Source organism: Mytilus galloprovincialis, chromosome 7 (genome assembly GCF_965363235.1).
Source record: "Mytilus galloprovincialis chromosome 7, xbMytGall1.hap1.1, whole genome shotgun sequence".
Classification (NCBI taxonomy): domain Eukaryota; kingdom Metazoa; phylum Mollusca; class Bivalvia; order Mytilida; family Mytilidae; genus Mytilus; species Mytilus galloprovincialis.
The window spans coordinates 61,500,503-61,524,267 of record NC_134844.1 but is presented as its reverse complement, the minus strand read 5'-3'; the positions used below and the strand labels follow the sequence as shown (position 1 = coordinate 61,524,267).

Below are 23,765 nucleotides of genomic sequence, written 5' to 3'. Positions count from 1 at the left end.
CACCTTTTTATCATTACAAATTGCAACTAAGATGGCCATTGTTATAATATAGTTCGTTGTGTTACATTTTAATGTTGTGTTTCCGTTGTGACGTTTGTTTTCTCTTTTTTTTTTAGTGTGAATTCACATTACTATAAGACGTGTCACGGTACTTTTCTATCCCAAATTCATGTATTTGGTTTTGATGTTATATTTGTTATTCTCATAGGATTTTGTCTAAGGCTTAGTCCGTTTCTGTGTGTGTGTTTTACATTTAAATGTTGTGTCTTTGTTCTCCTCTTATATTAAATGCCTTTCCCTCAGTTTTAGTTTGTTACCCGATTTTGTTTTTTGTCCATGGATTTATGAGTTTTGAACAGCGGTATACTACTGTTGCCTTTATTTCTCATTGGCACTTATACCTAATATTTATTTAAGCTGGATAACTTGATGTGCTTTCTTTAAAAAATTGACAGGGTCATTTACACTTTCATTCGATTTAAGTAAGAATTATTTTTTCAAAATCCTGGTAAAAACTATAATAAATCTCAGACTTTTGACAGTAATAATGTAGTTTTAACAATGATTTTTATTCTGTATTTTCCAATTTCTAGAAAAGCACAATAATTCATTGTTCCTTATATATAAATTCTATTGCTTAATAAAATATATGGTTGACAATGGCTTGTTAAATTTATCCCAATATGTGTAAAATCTTTCTATGAAATTTCAGTTATCTGAGTTGAAAGCTGTAAGAGTAGTTGATTGAACACCTCACTTTTTTGCTTTCTTTCCAGCTTTTCCCCGATTTAAGAGGTTAACTGACCACCATGTAAGACTATTTTTCTCTAAACTTCCTGTGTCAATTATAATTCAATTTGATTTTGGAGATAGAACAGTTCAGTTATGACAAAAACCTGTAAAATGTAGAAATCTGGTATTATAGATAAGTAGGGAGATATACCACCTGGAATTTTTTACAATGGTACAAGATAAACGATACCATAAAGTTCCTGTGATGGTTACCCGATCTTTATCCTATATGCTTCACATTTTGTGATCAAGATATCTATTTTAAAACTATTATAGTTTGAACATTAAATTTTACATATTCAAGTTTTTGCACTAGAATGGGAAATTAAAATCATTTTGATTTTAGTAAAGCAGGAATTCAAGTGTTTACAGATTCAAATAAATAATAAGTTGTCCCCTAATAGAAATTGTTTTTGCAATGAGCTATTAATTGACACCCGAATCTTTCCTATATATTGCTCCTTATTCTATTAAGGGACTATGTTGCAAATACTTGGATGCTTTCTCTTTTGGGGCTCGAACCAAACGCTGAAAAAATGCTGTGCAAATGAAATCATCTGTTTTACACTAATCAGAGATCAGTAAAGACATGTTAAACGATTCTTGCTTAGAAGTATAAACAGAATAAACACAGGTTTAGGACAAAGCTGTTGAACTTGGTTTTTCATTTTATATAAGCATGCACTATTTTCAATCATGAAAATGGGTCCTACTTTGTAGAATTTTATTGCAAACCAAATAAAACTTTTCCACGGATTAATCTTCTAATTTTCACTCTATTTAAACTTTTGTCCCATTCAATAGATACAAAAGCTATTGTTCTCTGTGTAGTTTTAATTCACAGGACCATTAATTCTGCTTAGAAAAATCTATCACTCTGATATCATTTAACCCCATTAAAAAATCATCTTCTAAATACATGTTTTAAATTAAAATAAACTGCATGTGATGTTTAATATTTTCAATATCAATAATATTTTCTCAATCTGTTCATACTGACAATAAATTGACCAATAGCAGATGACACTGTGGTTAAGTTTCATTTGATTCTCAATTGGACATAGCTGTGACCATTGAATCTCAAATTATATGATCTAATAATTTTAGAGAGAATTAGGTAGACATGTTGTTTAATCAAAAAAAAAAAATTCATCCAAATTTAAACATAAAACTTACTTTCAGAACGTACAAGCCACACGATATGTCATCCTCTTGTTTAGAATGGAGGAGACTGCCTATATTCCATTGTGTGGTAGCAATGTCCACTAAACCTAGTTTAGACCTCTCTTTTAAAAAAAAACTGGAAAATATAAAAAATTAACATTCAAATTACTTCTTTTCAACTTCAACTTTCTTTATAATTTTAATTACAGTATGTACTAAAATAAATTGTATAAATTATCTTTCTTAAATTCTTTTTTTTGTAAATTCATTAGGGTGTAAAAGTGTTGACTGAAGTTCATTTGGTATGAAGCATATGGAAGCACTTCATTCTTAAAATGTGTACACGGTCAACACTTTTAAAACCCTATGAATAATGATGAAATTACAAAAAGAAGTTTTCAATACTTATAACTACATTTTTTCGCAATGTTCATGAAAACCAGTGCTTAGCTTTTGCGCCAATTGGCATTTCATTTGCACCACAAACCATATTTCATTTGCTCCAATAAGAAAAAAGTGAAATTACCAATAAATATTCTATACCATTTATTATCGCTATTTTGTGCATTTTCCTTTTGATCTTTTTTTGTGATAATTTTCATATCATGCTTCTCGCTTGAGATGGAAAAATTATCGCTAGAAACTAAGGAGACCACGTGGCGTTGCTAACGAAATTGACATGAAATTGACAACGTCGCCAAAGGTAAAATAGCGATAAACAGATTATCATTGGTCATCTCAACTCGATTGCTTTTCTCACTTTCGCTGTACCAGCTCAAGCGAAAAAATCAAGCTCGTTGAGATAATCAACGATAATCTATAATTACGTTAGGAACATATATATAGAATAACCATACATTGTCTCGAAATATCAATGTTATTTGTACAAGGCTTAGAAACAGGTAGAAAGCGAGGCTGTGCCGAGCTTTCTACCTGTTTCGAGCCGAGTACAAATAACAGATTGATATTTCGAGACAATGTTTGATTATTCTTTATATACTGCAACTCTTATAACTGTTAGGCGAGTGACATTTTCAGAAAAGACGCTTAGTGACTTTAATGCACCTCATTCTTATGAATATAGAACATGTTTAGAAAGAAAAACTATATGAAAGCTTAGTTTGGACATTTTTATAGCAATTCAAAATAATAACAGTTCCTTCAGCATGGAAATCACTATAATATACTTATACAAACTGATAAACAGATTTTGTCATAACATCATTAAAGTGGAGTTAAAGTCTTATAGGATTGTAAGTATGTTTTATTTTATCACTTTGCACTTTCACTACTTGACTGTGGTTTTCTACTGCAGTTAGTTCAAATTTCTGACCAGTTGAACAATTTGATTTTATAAAACAAATTGCAATTTGGTCAGAATTTTGAATAAGTTGCAATTGGTGGATAGCAACACTTACAGTCAAGTCACTGTAAGACATTAATACTTGCATTTTTAACTGCAAACCTTTTGACTGCACAAACGTGAGTGAAAATAAATGCAGTCCTAATAAAAAAACAAGTTAAGAAATTAAAGTATACAATCCCAATTGTCAAAATAAAGGTCATCTTGGGACCTAACTTTAGTTAATTCACCGCATTCTAATTTTGCATCTGGGGTCAGTTTCACAACAAATCTTTCGACTAAAGCTGGTCGTAAGTCATGAATAGTTCAGTTTACTTACGATTAATCTTGTCTTAAGTTTTTTTGTGAAACCGACTTCTGTATCTGAAGTTTGGTAAACCTTAGTGTTGCAGCTATATATATATATATATGTCGCGGAAAGGATTCCATTATGGTTGGATCCATATAAAAAAAAAAAATAACTGAAATATCCAACGGTTCAAAAGATATGGACCGGACACAAACCAGACAAAGACGAATCAAACAATGTTTGAAAACTTGACGGCTCAAATGTCAATGCCAATGTCAAAATGAACTGATTTAGTTTATGAAGAACCACATGCCATCCCATAATACATCTCTGAACTTAGTGTGTTTAACATCAGTTCTATAGTTCAAGGCAATGCATTTTATATTTGAAATCATTGGTTTTTGGATGAACTGTATACATGTATGAGTTACCCGATTTAATTTGACATGGGCCGCAAACAAGTGGGGACTGACGGACGGATAGACTTAAAATGTGGTTCATATATCCTCTTTAACTTTGCTTGTGGTCAAAATGAAGTATTTAGGTAAAAACCGTCATTCTTTAATTGTGAGAGGACAATGTAAAATTGCGTGAACCTGTATGTTTTATTGACGTCATAAATAAAACTGTACGGAAAAGCATTGTCAACGTCATAAACAAGGTGATATACGGTCAGTGACTGTATATCACATATAAATATACAGTCAATACAATTTGACTGCTCAAACAGCACAGCTGCAGTATATACTGTAATATTCATTCCTGTGGAAATAATATTCCAGAATATATGTTCCTTTTGGAACTAATATTATGAAACCATACAAGGTACATGTTTGTTGAAACTTCATTAAAACACAGTTACTTTGAACATATTGAAAAGAATGTTAATTTGTGACACAGTTCTAAGAATTATACAGTATAGTAAAGTTATAATTCTGTCCATCTCAGTTGTTATTCTGGCTTTAGAAATTTAGAAGTTATCTCAACGATTTTTTATATGATGCATATATATAAGCTATTAACCGTATGTGTGACCACAAAACATACAGACTTCTTTCCTCTGTCTTTGAACTGATAATGTCCATCTATACACCTCATACATGTGAACACTAATTGACTTTATAATTTTTAACCTCAGTTTTGTATTAGAAATGAGTACAGGAGAAATACTGAAGAAACAATTTTTATTCACAATACAACAATGAATATTTAACTTTTTCGTTATGTTACCTGTATTGCCTGTGAAATGGCGCAAATGAAGTTTTTATATTTTGGCGCACTTGAAATTTAACCTTGTGGCGCAAATGAAAGATTGGATTATTAAAAAATTGGGGCAACTACTATCAAGTTTTTCTTTTACATACCTGTGAACTTAATTGTGAAAACATGTATCGTTATATGTATGTTTAAATTCATGCAATTCATTTTGAAATGAAGAATGACGCGAGCTTGCTGTTAGCCAATCAAAATAATGTATAATAATAATACATACATCTAATGTAAATAAATGTTATCTAAAAGTATGACTCAATAAAAAGAACATTTGATACGATAATTGATTACCGGCAGTCTTCAAAGTTGTTAATGCAGCAATGTTTCATAATATTTGTTAGTTTCAAGGGGGAAAAAATGAAAACTGTATCAACTATAGTGATTTAACAAAATGCTTCCACAACTATGTATAAAGTAGAACCAAAAAAAGGAATTTCAAAAGTTCAAAGAAAATGAATATAAGATTTCAATAATTAATATGATAGAATCTTTTGAGATGGTCTTAAAATTAGCAGTTCAGTTAACTTTTAAACTATGTTGTTCAAAAGGTGAAAAATTTTCATTATTGGGCTACCAGAATCAAATATAATATATCAGAGATCAATTTAAATTACAAATGTCACCATGCTTGTTAACTGAAAAATATTAATCCCCTAAAATTTTAAATCATTACTGCCTCATAGTTTTACAAAAGATGTAATTTTTTTCCTCATTCTTCACATGTACTATTCTAAAATTTTAACTTACAACCAATTCTGAAGAAGTTTTTGTTCTGAGAGAAACAGCTCACCCATTGGATTGAAATACAAGATAATTTGTTGTTGTAGTAGAATAACCTAAAATTAAATCAGACAGAGTTAAGACACAAATAATCATAAAAAAAAATTATCATCCTTATACAACCAATTGTTTTCAAATCCTCCATTTTGTTTGTAACAAGTATTTTTCTCACAACATTCTTTGAAAAAACATTGTATTTGACGCCATATTTAAGCAGAAGGTCCAAGGACACAGTTATAGTCCTTTGGTTTTCGTTGTCTACGAATATAGTCCCTAGTGTAAACAGTGTATAACTTGCATGTTTTATTTGATACACTTTCCCAATTTATTTCTTGATATTAAATGCATGAAATATTAAGTAGGGGGATGTATTTACATGTTAAAAAAATTTGGGTGCTGAATCTTTATGTTAAGTAGTGATTTGGTTCAGTTCAAAAAGGTCAAATTTTATCACGTCTGAAGCTGTCAAACTGAATTTTACACCCCCTTAACACAGAATTGTCAATATTTTGAGTTTAGAGCTGGTAGAAGTTTCTATAATTTTGAAATTACTTGTTTCACTGGAAGTACACTACACTGTAAAAATCTTTTTGAGAAAGAGCAGGTGCAATTTTTTTAATTTGAATTTATTGTCTAAAAGAAATGCACTACGAAATGATTGTGTTCTCGGGCCAGAATATAAATATACCAAATGTATTTAATTATATTATTTATGAATCAAGTGTACAAGAGGCTCGTTTGATATATTTACAATGTGACAGTCTAAATATAGAAATTTATGTATCCTCGAGGATAATTTCGCCATCAGCATGTGCACTGTAGAGCGAAAAGGATAATTTTGGCTTGTGGTGCCAAAAGGAGCATTTCCTTAAGAAAGCCTTTAAAGGGATTTATAGAGGAGGTATGGTAAGAGCCATTATTAAACAACTATACCAGGTTGTTTGTCTCTTGGTTAAATTCAAGGCAAGGATTAAATGCCATAACCCTTTGTTAATATCTAACCCTAGGTTATATTCTGTTGCCTATGTTGTGATTAAATTTAACCTTTTGTTAATAGATTACTTGATTCAGATTTGACCTTGCTTCAGACCTCAATTAAAATATTAATCAATCAATAGTTGTGTATATATAAGTATAATTCATTGTTTACACTGAAGATGAGAGAGGTCTTTAAATGTCCGATAGATATAAATTATTGGGTTTTCTACACATTTATATATCACAACATATCAGCTGTGAGCCACAGTTTAAACTTTTTGGTAAGTGAGCACAGATCAAGCTTAAGAGATTTACATTGTGTCCAGCAGCTGAAATTTTATGATATCTATATGAAGAAAAACCCAAATATCTGTTTATTGTCTACTACTGGTCTATTTCCCCTCCCTTAGACTTGAGCAAGCTGATAACTTCTCCTCACTTTGTACAATAATTACAGAGCAAATGAGTAGGGTAATGTAGGCATAGGGAAGGACCATAAATCAAATTCTTCCATTTCTTAAAACCATTAACAATCAAAAACTGAATTTTCAGATTGGAACAAAATACCAACTTTATCTGTTACTTGTCATGATTAAACAATAAACCAAATATCAAATCAATATCATCAAGCATGAAAAAAAAGTGTGGAAAACTGAATATATCTTATTAAGAAAAAATCGCAAAATCTTGGCAGCATTTACAGTTTAACATCTTATCTGTCACCGGTCCCAATATCTGTGTTTTTAGCGCTCACAGGGGAAATCTTTTATAGCTGGCTATATGGTATGTATTTTTTTCACAATGTAAGGAGACCAATTTGTTATTTGAACTCTGGTGGATAGTTGTCTCCATGCATTCATACCAGATCTCCTTTTATATATTATGTACATACCATAAGTGTCCAGTGGTTATCATTCTCATGAACAGCACCAATTATTGTATCAAACTCCTTGAAGTCATACTGTAAGATGCAAAAAACAAGAATTTACAGAAAACCAGAACAATAACTGTCCATTATTTACTCATCAAAAGGCATAGAGACTGTAACTTGAAAAGGTGTGTCTACTATTTTTGTTAAAAGTAAATGCTTGTATGGTTATATGTATGTGAAGGCCTTAAGGAAAAATAGTTTGTTGAAAAATTAACTGTGTTTACCTCATTAAAAAGAAATATCAATAAAATACTAAACTCTGAGGAAAATAAAATCGGAAAGTCCATTATCACATAACAAAATCGAATGACAAAACACATCAAAAACAAATGGACAACTGTCATATTCACAGGCACTTGTCTCAGAAAAAAATTTCCTATATACCTTAATATAACACAAGGTACTTAACTAAATTTTTTGAAAAATGACACCCAGTCCCGAATTCCCGTTATTTTTCGATTTCTCGGTTGTCAAACCTACTTAAACTTAATATGCCGTAAATCTAAATTGATTTATCTACACAATGGTATATGACACGAGTATCATTGTTGTCGGGATCATTAGTAGCAGGTCTCAGAAGTTGGTCAACGGGATTTTTTTTGCATTCGTCTCAAACTTTGGCAACACTCAGTCCACATGTAATTTTATACTGGTTTCTCATTGGTCAATCGTCTGGCTAAAAATAAATGTGGGAAATTTTGGTCAATTTATAACTCTACATTAGTGGCGTTGTGTACACGTGTGTTTCATAACAAAATGAATGTCAAACAGCTTATAGCATTGAATGAGGTAAAAAATGGTCATAAAATTTTGCTTTTGGGGCAAAGTGGAACGGGGAAGAGCCATTTGGTCTGTACTATAGAACAAGAACTAAAAAAAGGGGGGGGGAATGGTCGGCAGTCACAGGAACAACGGGAGTGGCTTCCTTGAATATAGGTGGGATTACTGTCCATTCCTGTTCCGGTATAGCAGATGGTCATTTTTCAAATGACGAACTATTACAAAAATTGACTATTGATGAATATTTTCGAAAATACAAGGGGTTCTGCAAGTTTAGGATTTTAAAAATGTCAATTTACCATTCAAATAAGGATTGACATATGTTTTTGTTTTGTTTTCCCTACTCAAAATAAAAATAAAATGTTTATATTAGAAATATACATACCATGAACAAATAGCATCATTAGCTAAATACATCTTTTCATGATACTTCAAAATTTCTCGCTTTTCAAACCTTTTGGAGTTATCTCAATATCTTATGTAAAGTCCAGAGAGAGTCTGAATGATGTCAATAAAATGGGAAAAATCTGAGTTCTAAAATTAGAAACTCCTGACACATTCGACAGACCTCAAAAAACACTTATTTGGGTTTGTTTGACATACTCTGTAAAGAATTTACAATAAAGATAATAATTTATAGTCAGAGGGAAGCTGACAGTTTTTATTTTAATAATTTTTATAATAATTCAATCACTGTGGGCTGGGTGTTGCCAAAGTTTGAGACGAATGCAAAAAAAATCCCGTTGACCGACTTCTGAGACCTGCTACTAATGATCCCGACAACAATGATACTCGTGTCATATACCATTGTGTAGATAAATCAATTTAGATTTACGGCATATTAAGTTTAAGTAGGTTTGACAACCGAGAAATCGAAAAATAACGGGAATTCGGGACTGGGTGTCATTTTTCAAAAAATTTAGTAAAGTACCTTGTGTTATATTAAGGTATATATAAAAAAAATATTCTGAGACATATTCCTGACTTGAAACAGGCATTTTAAAATGTAGAAAATGGGGGATTGAACCTGGTTTTATAGTGCTAAACCTATATCACTTGTACAAAAGTCTCTTCAAATTCCATTATATACTAAACTGCAAAAGAAATGTCACAGTAATTTGAGGCAAACATAATGGAAAAATTAATGCATTTTTAATTGAATGGGCGTATAAATACCCTTGTTATTTAACAAATCCGCATTATTTTAGTTCATTAATAGTTTTCCACTATCATATCCAAGATTTATTTAATTCAGGTCTGCCATTAGTGTTGAATACGTGGACGGTCATTTGTACTGTTTGTTGAATTGTGGTGTTCATGTAGACGTTGGATGGTGCCTACATTGCAGTTAAATGCATATGCAACGACTTGAGGTCGCTGTCCAGCATTCAAATGTCCTATTAGCTGTTCTCTTTATGGTGGGTTAAGTCATGGCATCAGTACTGCATCAAACAGATAATGATGACACGAAAACTTAGCACCTCTAAAATACCCTTATAGAGGCATGGACAACTTGCATCTCATAATCATGAAATGTGACTGTGAAACGTGTACAAGGACCTAAAGAGACAACTATTAGAACAACCAAATTAATGAACACAGCCAGCCATAAAGGAAATTTCAACATAATCTTAGCATCAACATGATCAATTGAAGAGAATTTACCTAAACAAAAAAATAGATAGATATTTTTTTTTAATACATATGAAATTGTTTTTTTTTTTTTTTATTTTTAAATATTCATTTGAAAATTTAGGCTTTCGACAAATACAAAGTTTCTTTTGCGGTTTAGTATATTTACAATGATAAATTTATCATAATTATCATTATTAACCTTTTATGCAACAATTTTACAAAAATTATGTCATCTGATACAAGATTTTAGATTTTTCAGCAACTAGGGGTGTATCAGGCCTTTGAAAACATACTACTTTTGGAAATTTTCAAAAGTATATATAGTAATTAAATAAACCATATGATCATGCCTTAAAAAAAAATACCTGATGTAATAATGAATGAATTTGTGGCTGATCATTAAATACAGCTGTCATAAGCACACTGTTGATATGGCAGACCTGGGGGAAATTTTCAGACAACATATACAAGTAGGCATTCATCACCTAAAACAAAAAATAAAAAGTTATAAATAGATAAACAAGCATGGTGTAGAAATCTAATTACTTGCAGGAATTATGCAAAAAAGGTGATGTTCAATTTTCGTCTCACAACACACAACAGTGGCACGATGCTCAAAATATCGAGCAACTGTTGTACCATGATTGCAGATGACCTGCGATTAGACAAAATTTTATGTTGTGGCCCTGCATAAATGTATTTTGGGTTCGTTGTGACCAGGGCTTAAAGGGCCAATTAACCGTATTGGTAATGCCGACTTATTATTAGGAATTACTTTGCTGTACATTAGTGCTATTAACAGTTTATCTTTATCTATAATAATACTCAAGATAATAACTAACAGCTGCAAAATTTTCTTACAATGACCAATTCAGGGGCAGGAACGCAACAACAGGTTGCCTGAATGAGCTGAATATTTCATGGTAGATAGATTTGGACATAAAAACAATCTTATCTTGTAAGATTTGCTCTTACTGCAAGATATAAGCCAAAAACTGCATTTTACCATGTCCTTATTTTAGCCATGTTGGCCATCTTGGTTTCACAGGCGGGGTTATCGGACACAATTTTAAAACAAGATACCCTTTTAGATAATTGTGGACAAGTTTGGTTAAATTTGTCTCAGTAGTTTCAGGGGAGAATATTTTTGTAAAAGATTACAAATATTAATGAAAAATTGTTAAAAATTGACTATAAAGGGCAATATCTCCTTAAGGGAGATTTGGTCGTGTTGACTTATTTGTAGATCTTACTTTGCTGAGCATTATTGCTGTTTACAGTTTATCTCTATCTATAATAATATTCAAGATAATAACCAAAAACCGCAAAATATCCCTAAAATTTCCAATTCAGGGGCAGCAACCTAACAACAGGTTGTCTGATTCATCTGTAAATTTCAGGGAAGATGGATCTTCATCTGATAAACACATTTATCTCATGTCAGATTTGCTCTGGTTTGGTTTCAGATATAAGCCAAAATCTACATTTTACCCTGGGCATTGTTCTATTTTTAGCTATGATGCCAGTAGTTTTAGAGGAGAAGATTTTTGTAAAAGTTGAGGACGATGGAAGAAGACGGATGACAGACGCCAAATAATGAGAAAATTTGCTTGGCCCTATGAGCCAGGTGAGCTAAAATAGGCAAAATTTCCTTAAAATTACTAATTTATGGGCTGCAACCCAACAACAGGTTCTCCAATTCATCTGAAAATTTCAGGGCAGACAAGTCTTGACCTGATAAACAATTTTACCCCGTGTCAGATTTGCTGTAAATGCTTTGGTTTTAGAGTTATAAGCCAAAATCTTCATTTTCTATTTTATCTATGGCTGCCATCTTGGTTGGTTGGCCGGATCTCCAGACACATTTTTCAAATAGATACCCTAATAATGATTGTGGCTTTGTTTTGTCAAATTTAGCCCAGTAGTTTTAGAATTGAAGATTTTTTGTAAAAGTTAGCAGATGATGGATGCAGGACGCCCAACCATGGATGCCAAGTGATGAGAAAAGCTCACTTGGCCCTATGGGCCAGGTGAGCTAATAATTTTCTTACCTAAAAACTGAATTTTAACTTGGTTTATTGACTGCATAAATTAAGAATGTTATCTGTGTTGAACTGTATTTTTTTTAAAATGCATTATTTAACATGTTATATCACTCTGTTTTGATTATAATTATAACTCTAATAACAAAACTTAGAACATTTTCTTAAGTTCTTAACTTTTCTTTTATAAAGTTTAAGTTGAGATTTACATTTATCAAGAAATGTACGGAGCCCCGCTAGGGACAAAATAATATATTGTGCGCACAATTTAAATATATTGTGCGCACAATTTAAATATATTGTGCGCACAATTTAAATATATTGTGCGCACAATTTAAATATATATTGTGCGCACAACTTAAACATATTGTGCGCACAATATGATGTGGTGTGCGTCCAAAATTAGGAAAACAGTTTTCACTTGACTCATTTTACTGATCATTCAACAAAGTTAAATGTTCGTGGTTTAGACATAATCTCAGATACCAAATGCAATAGTTCTTCTATATTTGGTTGTATGAAACGATTTTAATGTCTAAATGTCAACTTGACAGGTATCATTTGACCTTGACCTCATTTTCAGGGTAAAGTGGTCCAGCAAAGTAATTTTTTGTTTTTGGTGTATTTCTCGGATACTATAAGCATTTAGCTGGATATATTTGGTGTACGGAATGCTTGTATGGTGTAATATTAATCTGAAATAAACGTAATTTATTCAGTATTCATGTCAGGAGTCGATACGAATGCACTGATGATTTTTTGCAAGAGTATTTTCATGTATCTAGCTAGCCCCATTTCAAAAGAAAACCTTATGCATTTTTCCATTCTGTCACTTTAAAAAGGACACATTGTGTAAAGTCAAAGAATTTAACGCACACTATATTATGTTGTGCGCACAATATGTTTAAGTTGTGCGCACAATATATTTAAATTGTGCGCACAATATATTATTTTGTGTTCACACTATATTATTTTGTGCGCAGTGCGCACAATATATTTTTTTTCTTTGCATGTCCCTAGCGGGGCTCCATATGTGACTTGTAGTTCATGAGAAAAATAACACTGTACTTCTTCAAAAAGCATATTTCTTTTAAAAAAAATGCAAGTACAGAGTATTATCTAATTTTTAAAACTATTTTGCCTCAGATTTGCTTACCTCATCTGAAAGCCAATGTTGGATGGTATTCAGAGCATCTATTGAGATAGAATATGGTCCTACTTTAGATATAGTGTTTGCATCTCTTGATTTAGATCTCCAAATCTCTGACAGAACTGAATAATTAAAAGATATACCATATAGCATATAGTTAAAAAGATAAAATTAATCCTTCACAATAATGTCAAAAATTGAAATTAGTATACATATTTAATGCAACTAAAACTTTTTCTAGAAATGTATTAAAAACCTTCATCAGATCAAAAGCTTGTTATTTGGATAATAAAACAATTAATAGTGCATAATTTGTTACACAACATGAAATAATACTTTTTTAAATATTTCAATATTATTTTTAAAGAAATCCACATTTAAATGTATCTCTTATTTGTTTTACCCCCATGCCTTTGTTATTATGTAATGGCTGCTATGATTATTGAAACTTCTTTTTTTCACAATTTCACAATTAAGTTGAGTAACAAATAATTAATGATCCAAGACATTGAGATTTTAAAATATTGATGTAGCAAGCAAGTTGAAGATAGACAAAAGGTAGAGCAAAGCTATAACAAGCACAAAAAATATCCATCTACAATTTTGATTTTAATTCACCAACCTTCTTCACAATCAACCTGTGACAGACTTCGTTTTTTGACATCCTCCATTGATGACATCTTTAAAGTTGTTGCAGAAGAATCTTTCAAGGGTGATACCCTGGTATGTTGTGTTGACAAAACATCATCCTCTGTGTCAGACTGGTCAGCAGCAAGTTGTGTTGACAAAACATCATCCTCTGTGACAGACTGGTCAGCAGCAAGTTGTGTTGGCAAAAACTCATCCTCTGTGACAGACTGGTCAGCAGCAAGTTGTGTTGACAAATCACCATCCTCTGTGACAGACTGGTCAGCAGCAAGTTGTGTTGACAAAACATCATCCTCTGTGTCAGACTGGTCAGCAGCAAGTTGTGTTGACAAAACATCATCCTCTGGGACAGACTGGTCAGCAGCAAGTTGTGTTGACAAAACATCATCCTCTGGGACAGACTGGTCAGCAGCAAGTTGTGTTGACAAAACATCATCCTCTGTGACAGAAGCAAGTTGTGTTGACAAAACATCATCCTTTGTGACAGACTGGTCAGCAGCAAGTTGTGTTGACAAAATATCATCCTCTATGACAGACTGGTCAGTAGCAAGTTGTGTTGACATAACATCATCCTCTGTGTCAGACTGGTCAGCAGCAAGTTGTGTTGACAAAACATCATCCTCTGTGTCAGACTGGTCAGCAGCAAGTTGTGTTGACAAAACATCATCATCTGTGATAGACTGGTCAGCAAGTTGTGTTGACAAAATATCATCCTCTGTGACAGACTGGTCAGCAGCAAGTTGTGTTGACAAAACATCATCCTCTGTGACAGACTGGTCAGCAGCAAGTTGTGTTGACAAAACATCATCATCTGTGATAGACTGGTCAGCAAGTTGTGTTGACAAAATATCATCCTCTGTGACAGACTGGTCAGCAGCAAGTTGTGTTGACAAAATATCATCCTCTGTGTCAGACTGGTCAGCAGCAAGTTGTGTTTGCAAAACATCATCCTCTGTGTTTGACTGGTTAGCAGCAAGTTGTGTTGACAAAACATCATCCTCTGTGACAGACTGGTCAGCAGCAAGTTGTGTTGACAAAACATCATCCTCTGTGACAGACTGGTCAGCAGCAAGTTGTGTTGACAAAACATCATCCTCTGTGTCAGACTGGTGAGCAGCAAGTTGTTTTGACAAAACATCATCCTTTGTGTTTGAATGGTTAGCAGCAAGTTGTGTTGACAAAACATCATCCTCTGTGTCAGACTGGTCAGCAGCAAGTTGTGTTGGCAAAATATCATCCTCTGTGACAGACTGGTCAGCAGCAAGTTGTGTTGACAAATCACCATCCTCTGTGACAGACTGGTCAGCAGCAAGTTGTGTTGACAAATCACCATCCTCTGTGACAGACTGGTCAGCAGCAAGTTGTGTTGACAAAACATCATCCTCTGTGTCAGACTGGTGAGCAGCAAGTTGTGTTGACAAAACATCATCCTCTGTGACAGACTGGTCAGCAGCAAGTTGTGTTGACAAAACATCATCCTCTGTGTCAGACTGGTCAGCAGCAAGTTGTGTTGACAAAACATCATCCTCTGTGACAGACTGGTCAGCAGCAAGTTGTGTTGACAAAACATCATCCTCTGTGTCAGACTGGTCAGCAGCAAGTTGTTTTGACAAAACATCATCCTTTGTGACAGACTGGTCAGCAGCAAGTTGTTTTGGCAAAACATCATCCTCTGGGACAGACTGGTTAGCAGCAAGTTGTGTTGACAAAACATCATCCTCTGTGTCAGACTGGTCAGCAGCAAGTTGTGTTTGCAAAATATCATCCTCTGTGACAGACTGGTCAGCAGCAAGTTGTGTTGACAAATCACCATCCTCTGTGACAGACTGGTCAGCAGCAAGTTGTGTTGACAAAACATCATCCTCTGTGTCAGACTGGTCAGCAGCAAGTTGTGTTGACAAAACATCATCCTCTGTGACAGACTGGTCAGCAGCAAGTTGTGTTGACAAAACATCATCCTCAGTGTCAGACTGGTCAGCAGCAAGTTGCGTTGACAAAACATCATCCTCTGTGTCAGACTGGTCAGCAGCAAGTTGTTTTGACAAAACATCATCCTTTATGACAGACTGGTCAGCAGCAAGTTGTATTGGCAAAACATCATCCTCTGGGACAGACTGGTCAGCAGCAAGTTGTGTTGACAAAACATCATCCTCTGTGACAGACTGGTCAGCAGCAAGTTGTGTTGACAAAACATCATCCTCTGTGACAGACTGGTCAGCAGCAAGTTGTGTTGACAAAATATCATCCTCTGTGTCAGACTGGTCAGCAGCAAGTTGTATTTGCAAAACATCATCCTCTGTGACAGACTGGTCAGCAGCAAGTTGTATTGGCAAAACATCATCCTCTGTGTCAGACTGGTCAGCAGCAAGTTGTGTTGACAAAACATCATCCTCTGTGACAGACTGGTCAGCAGCAAGTTGTGTTGGCAAAACATCATCCTCTGTGACAGACTGGTCAGCAGCAAGTTGTATTGGCAAAACATCATCCTCTAGGACAGACTGGACAGTAGCAAGTTGTGTTGACAAAACATCATCCTCTGTAACAGACTGGTCAGCAGCAAGTTGTGTTGACAAAACATCATCCTCTGTGATAGACTGGTCAGCAGTAAGTTGTGTTGACAAAACATCATCCTCTGTGTCAGACTGGTCAGCAGCAAGTTGTATTGGCAAAACATCATCCTCTGTGACAGACTGGTCAGCAGCAAGTTGTATTGGCAAAACATCATCCTCTGTGTCAGACTGGTCAGCAGCAAGTTGTGTTGACAAAACATCATCCTCTTTGACAGACTGGTCAGCAGCAAGTTGTGTTGACAAAACATCATCCTCTGTGACAGACTGGTCAGCAGCAAGTTGTGTTGACAAAACATCATCCTCTGTGACAGACTGGTCAGCAGCAAGTTGTGTTGACAAAATATCATCCTCTGTGTCAGACTGGTCAGCAGCAAGTTGTGTTGACAAAATATCATCCTCTGTGACAGACTGGTCAGCAGCAAGTTGTGTTGACATAATATCATCTTCTGTGACAGACTGGTTAGCAGCAAGTTCTGTTGACAGAACATCATTCTCTGTTTTTTGAGAAAAAAAAATATTATTAAATAACATTGCATTATTTTCAAATTTTCAAACAGCAATAAATAAACTTAACTTTTAAAAATCTTCAAAATTGACACTCCTCATTTCTTTTTATTTGTGTGTCAGAAATTTTCAGATATTTTTTTTATTGATGTCATGCCTATGATCTATACCAAGGCAGGAATATGACAATTGCATCAATTTGTCTGATATAATTGAGCTTTTGATTTTGTGATTTGATTAGGGATAAACAAGAAACTCAAAACCCAGAAGGTCAAAATCATATGTAATTTACAAAATTACACTCAAAGTTTAAAAATCTAAAATAAAAGGGAAAAAAAAAGAGTTAATATTGCAATGCTATATTTAGCAGCCTAAGTGAACAGCTCAAATAAATGAATATTTGGTATTACCACTGCAGGACAATTTCAATTTTTTTTCTATATTTGTCTACACTTGCATTTCATGAAGTCTTTTAGTTATTTTTTTTTCTTAATTTCAGAAGTGACATATAAAGTTTTAACCTTTTTGGATGTGAAAAAAACATTTAAATTAAATACTACTAAGGTAAAATAAACCTTTAAGATCAGCTAAACACATCTTCTCCAATACTACAGAGCACCTTTGGGTTGTCTGAAAACAAATTATTGAAAACTTTTTCAATTATGTATGCATGAATAGTTTCTTGAATACCTACATTTGGTGAAAATAAGCTTGGCATTTAAAACAAATGTTTTGCTTGCATATAAAGATATAAAGGGGATAAAATAACAGAGTTCTAATTTCCTCCACATAACACTTATTTAAAATTTCTAAAGGACATAAATCATTTAAACCAGGAGCTCCGCAGGTCGCAGATTTTTACGACCGCACAGGTCAAACATTGAACAGTTGGGGCAAGTATGGACACAACATTCAAGCTTGATACATCTCTGAATTTGGATTGTGATCAAATCTTTGACACAATATGAGTTTCTGACACAAAACAAATGTCAAGATCTTACAAATCTATTGCACAGTATTGTGCAATTAAAGATTTCTTCTTCAAAAATGTGGAATTTGAGAAATTTGGGGGGAAAAATGAAAACTACTACCATCCCCCTTTTTTTGCCAATTAGTCCAAAACCTGACATTACTTTATACATATTTTACAAGTAGTGTAAATGAGGTAAATGCCAAACATACCCAACATTGTATGTTAAATGTTTTTGCTCCCTTACACTGCTTTTAAATTGTCATAATTGTCCATTGACCAGACAATCCTAGTTTCCCCCCTTTTTTGCCCCTAATTCCAAAACATTTTGAGCCATAACACCCCCCCCCCCCTGCCCAAGTCAATACTAACCATCCCTTCATGGTATGGAAGCTTATAGTATAATTTCAGAGGGATGCATACACTTAAACATTAAACACATGTTATTGTTTGAAAACTACAAAAATGCTTATTTCGGCTTCTAATTCCTAAACTATTGAAACCATAACTCCCAAAATCAATCACAACCTTTCTTTAGTGGTATTGAACCTTCATGTAAAAATTTATAGATATTCATTCACTAAAACTAAAGTTATTGTCCGGAATCTAAATGTGTCATCTGACTCTACTGTGGTTTTGAAAATCATGAAAAAATACATATACCCAAATAATGATAGAGGTCAAATTTGGTTAAACACATAGATGAAAATAATACATATACCCAAATAATGATAGAGGTCAAATTTGGTTAAACACAGGACCAATATTTTAATAAAAACACCAGGATGCTATCTTGAACAGTTAATCCCAACAAAGTACAAACACTTCATCAGCCCCTCATAAGGAACATTTATGCAATGGTTAGTTTCATTCCATTCAGTGGTTCGAATCTCTAAAAGAAGACCTCTGTATGCAGATCATTCTAAATTTTTGAAACAATGATCAGTTTGGCATTACATGTAGCTCACAAATAATGAGTCTTAGGATAGCAGAAGGGCAAAAAGTAATTGCCTTGAAAATACATGGCAAAACATATTCCTTCTAAGTACTTACTTTTGAAGTACTTTGCCTCCATGGAAGGTCATTTACACCATAATCGTACAAAATTTCAGTTCCAGGGGAAATATCCTGTACAGCATATATAGCAACCCTTGGTATGGTGTCTACAATGATCCTTCTAACTCTGGCATTTTGGCAACTTTTTATGCCATCGTTTACGTACTTTCCGATTCTTTTAGAGAATGTTGCATCAACACTACAAAAAATAAGTGCATATAAAATCAAGCAAAACTGGTGAAATATCATAAAATAAACTAGAGGCTCTTAAGAGCCTGTGTCACTTACCTTGGTCTATATGCATATCAAACAAAGAAAACAGATCGTCATATGGATTCATGAAAAAAAATTGTGTTTAGGTGATGGTGATGTGTTTGGAGATCTTGCTTTACTGAACATTCTTGCTACTTACAATTTTGTCCATCTATAATGAACTTGGCCCTTAATAGTTCCAGAGCAAAATATTTTGCAAAAACTAATGAAAATTGTTAATAATTGACTATAAAGGGCAATAACTCCTTAAGAGGTCAACTGACCATTTTAGTCATGTTGACTTATTTGTAGATCTTACTTTGCTGAACATTATTGCAGTTTACAGTTAATCACTATCTATAATAGTATTCAAGATAATAACCAAAAACGGCAAAATTTCCTTAAAAATTACCAATTCAGAGGCAGCAACCAAACAACCAGCTGTTCAATTCATCTGAAATTTTCAGGGCAGATAGATCTTGACTTGATAAACAATTTTACTCCCATGTCAGATTTGCTCTAAATGCTTTGGTTTCAGAGTTATAACCCAATATCTACATTTTCTACTTTTAGCCATGGTGGCCATCTTGATCTGTTTGCCAGGTCACTGGACACATTTTTAAAACTAGATGCCCTTATGATGATTGTAGCCAAGTTTGGTTTAATTTGGCCCAGTAGTTTCAGAGAATATTTTTGTAAAAGTTAACGATGACAGACGACGATGGAGACGACAATGACGCCAGACGCCAAGTGACAAGAAAAAGCTCACTTGGCCCTTTGGGCCTGGTGAGCTAAAAACTGCAAAAATTTTGTTAAAACTACCAATTCCGTGGGTTGTTTTATTCGTCTGATAATTTCAGGGCTGATAGATCTTGACCAATTCAAAAATCTAACCCCATGTCAGATTTGCACTAAAAGCTTTATTTTTTTAAGATATAAGCCGAAAACTACATTTGACCCCTATATTCTATTTTTAGCCATGGTTGCAGTGTTTGTCAATGGATCAAAACTTCGTGTAAAATTGTCTTTAAGGGGCAATAACTCCTTAAGGGGTCAATTGACAACTATGGTCATTTTAACTTGTTTGTAGGTCTTACTTTGCTGAACATTATTGCTGTTTATAGTTTATATCTATCTATAATAATATTAAAGATAATAACAAAAAAACTGCAAAATTTCCTTATAACTACCAATTCAGTGGCAGCAACCCAATTACGGGTTGTTTGATTCTTCTGAAAATTTCAGGGCTGATAGATCTTGACCAATTGAACACTTTTAACCCGTGTCAGATTTGTTCTAAAAGCTTTAGTTTTTGAGATATAGGCCAAAAACTGCATTTGACCCCCTATGTTCTATTTTTAGCTATGGCGGCCATGTTTGTTGATGAATAAAAACTTCAGATACAATTTAAAAACTAGATACCTTAAGGAACATTACCTTAAAGCTTGAAGGAATTTGTCCCCGTAGTTTCAGATGAGAAACTTTTTTAATAGTTTACGACGACAGACGCCGACGGACGCCAAGTGATGGCATAACCTCACATGGGACACTTCCGAGCCCTGGTGAGCTATAAATCAGCCCAATATCTGAAGGCATATACGAAAAAAGTCTGTATAACAGTGTTTTTCAACAATTTATCAAAGTCCAAAGATGACCTTGCAAGGTACGCAAAAATCAAATATACCGGTAATTATTCTATTACTTATAATAGGTGGGAATTCAACATCACAAAACCTTTTTAATCAAGTAGTCACTGAACCATGAAACTGAGGTCAAGGATATTGGTCATGTAACTGATGGAAACTTTGTAACATGAGGCAGTCTTCGTCTCACAGCGTATAATACTTTAGCTATTTGACCAAAGTTGTTTAAAAAAAAAAAGACAAAAAGAATTTTATGTCATCTTTTCCTATTTTTGATTGCAATTATAAGTCTGTTTTAACTGTCAAGAATACCCCTTAAGCGGACAACTTGAGCAGTTTATTCTTTAAATTGCTGTCATTGAATATCAAGAAAGGAAATAAATCCCGAAATTGATATATTTCTGGTATGTTCCAATCTGTCTTTTACTACAGATATTGACAACGAGTATATATTACATTTTCCCAAATTTACCGTTGGAAAAAATATGTAAATAGATTTTTATTTCATCAAATCTTTTTTTTTTTTTTGGTATTATTTTTATTTTTTATAAATAATATTCTTTACATCCAAGATGTTATTTATAAACAAGTGTATGAGTTTAGTAATGACTATTAATTACCTCCACCAAAAACTTTAACCTTCAACATGACAGACAGGCAGACGAAATAAAAAACGGATGCAGACCAAACAACATAATGCCCCTAAATGGGGCAGAATAAATAGGGCATAAAAAGAAGCTGTTTGATGACTAATTTTAGGGTATTGTGGTAGAGGGTGTTTGCTTTTTTCCATCAATAAACAATAGCCATGTTTAAACAATTAAACACCCTTGGCTTGTAGGTTGAAGAGTTTATTGGGAAATCTGTGAAAGTTTTATCAATTAAACATGCCTTTAATTGCAAAAATTTGAATTGACTTAAGAGTGCTATAAGTGACGAATACCAGCTATGTAATGGAATGTAGCAGTCTCTTGACAGATAGAACACTACTTATTGACAAGAAATACATAACGAACTGTAATCTTTTAAAATTCAATGCTATTATGAACCAAAAACAGAAATCTAAACTTCGAAAATTGTGCCAATTCATTTGAATTACAAGAATTAATTGTATCAGGATGCTGTTATGAAGTCTCCCAAACAAAGCTCCCATATTCATTTGATTTGTTTAATTGTCCCATACAAGAATATATATGGTTTACGGGTTGGGAAACTAGACCGTTTACAAGTTTTCAAACAAGAGAGGGTGTGGTGACCCCATATGGACTTCCCTTTAATTATTTCATTTGTTTTATTGTCCCCTACAAGAATATATATGATTTAGGGGTGGGGATCTGGACCGTTTACAAGATAATAGCACATTCTCAAATTGAATGGGGTGGGGGTGACCCCAAGGGACTCTCCTTCAATTTCATTTGATTTATTTCATTGTTCCCTACAAGAATATATATGGTTTAGGGATGGGGATCTGGATCGTTTACAAGATTATAAAACATTCTCATTTGAACGGGGTGGGGATAACCCCCATGGATTCTCTCTATATTTCATTTGATGTGTTTTATTGTTGCATACAAGGATATACATGGTTAAGGGGTGGGGATATGGACAATTTACAAGTTTTCAATAAGAGGGGGTGGGGTAACCCCCTATGGATTTCCCTTTTATTTCTTTTCATTTGTTTTATTGTCCCCTACAAGAATATATATGGTTTAGGGGTGGGGATCTGGACCATTTACAAGATAATAGCACATTCTCAAATTGATTGAGGGGGGGTGACCCCTAGGGACTTCCCTTAAATTTCATTTGATTTGTTTAATAGTCCCCTTCAAGAATTTATATGGTTTAGGGGTGGGTGATATGTACTGTTTACAAGATAATAGCACATTCTCAAATTGATTCCCCTTTATTTCATGTGATTTGTTTCATTGTCCTATGATCATTTCTGAAGACTGTGTGTGTTTATCACTTAAAGTTTTCAAGTTATATTCATTTGAAAATTTTCAAAAATAAAATATTATAGGGTTCTATAGTAAACCCCTTCCTACTTTCGGCCCCCCAAAATACCCCTTAATAGACCTCAATGCACAAACATACGATTGATGGCTCACCTAGACATATTAATCTAACATTTTATGAAACCCTAAGTAAATCTGACAAGTGGTTTTGGAGAAACGCTGCGGACAAGTTCATTTTTTTAAAGTGGTGGAAGAAAAAGAAAAAGAAAAAATTAAAGGAAAAACATGAAAAAGAAAAAGAAAAAGAAAAAGAAGCAGAAGAAGAATAATAAAAATAATAAGAACTGAGCAAAAACAATAAGTCTCCAAACTTTGTTTGGGAGACTTAATAAATGACAAACTGGATTCTCTCTGATGTTAACCTGTCGGCTATACTGATCATACTGTTGTAAAAAAACTCATATTTAATGCTTCCTCAACAAACGTACATATATGCAATGTAATGTAAACTAATGTGTTTTTCTGTATACCTTTGTCCAACTTAGGTGATACCAGAATAAAATGATATACTTACCACATTTCTTTTTCTGCAAATCTGAAGAACATGATGTAACTTCCAACGGAATTTGGATATTGTGTGAGCCGTCTTTTACCATCATTGCCACTTATCAATTCCCCATGATATTCCATTAGAAAGTCACCTTTCTTGAAAAACTTTGAAGCAAACACTCCTTTACCTAAATCAGATAAGACAATGTTTTTTTTCTCTCTAAATTTAGTTTTAAAAAAACACACAAAATCCTGGAATAAAAATATAACTGTTAATATCTGTGTCATTTAGTCTCTTGTGGAGTTGTCTCATTGGCAATCATACCACATGTTCATGTCATATTATCAGGTGAGAAAAGAGTGAACTTAAACCGCTAACTACTAAAGCAAGTTGAAAGTTGGAACTGCATGATCTGCCCTTTTTTTTTTAGTGAATAAATGA

General features: G+C 33.5%; 1 protein-coding gene across 1 annotated transcript in view; it reads right to left on the bottom strand.

Annotated features, from left to right (window-relative positions):
- Positions 1 to 23,501, bottom strand: part of LOC143084237 (uncharacterized) — a 29,976-nt gene extending 6,475 nt beyond the window's left edge. Inside the window, exons 1-9 of the mRNA XM_076260645.1 lie at positions 23,349 to 23,501; positions 18,922 to 19,123; positions 17,474 to 17,528; positions 13,799 to 14,023; positions 13,183 to 13,298; positions 10,350 to 10,469; positions 7,531 to 7,599; positions 5,628 to 5,716; positions 1,969 to 2,092 (exon numbers count right to left, since the gene is read on the bottom strand). Of these exons, the coding sequence (XP_076116760.1) occupies positions 1,969 to 2,092; positions 5,628 to 5,716; positions 7,531 to 7,599; positions 10,350 to 10,469; positions 13,183 to 13,298; positions 13,799 to 14,023; positions 17,474 to 17,528; positions 18,922 to 19,123; positions 23,349 to 23,464 (1,116 nt within the window). The 5' untranslated portion in view covers positions 23,465 to 23,501. The remainder of the gene's footprint in view (positions 1 to 1,968; positions 2,093 to 5,627; positions 5,717 to 7,530; positions 7,600 to 10,349; positions 10,470 to 13,182; positions 13,299 to 13,798; positions 14,024 to 17,473; positions 17,529 to 18,921; positions 19,124 to 23,348) is intronic.
- Between the last annotated feature and the right edge of the window lie 264 nt (positions 23,502 to 23,765).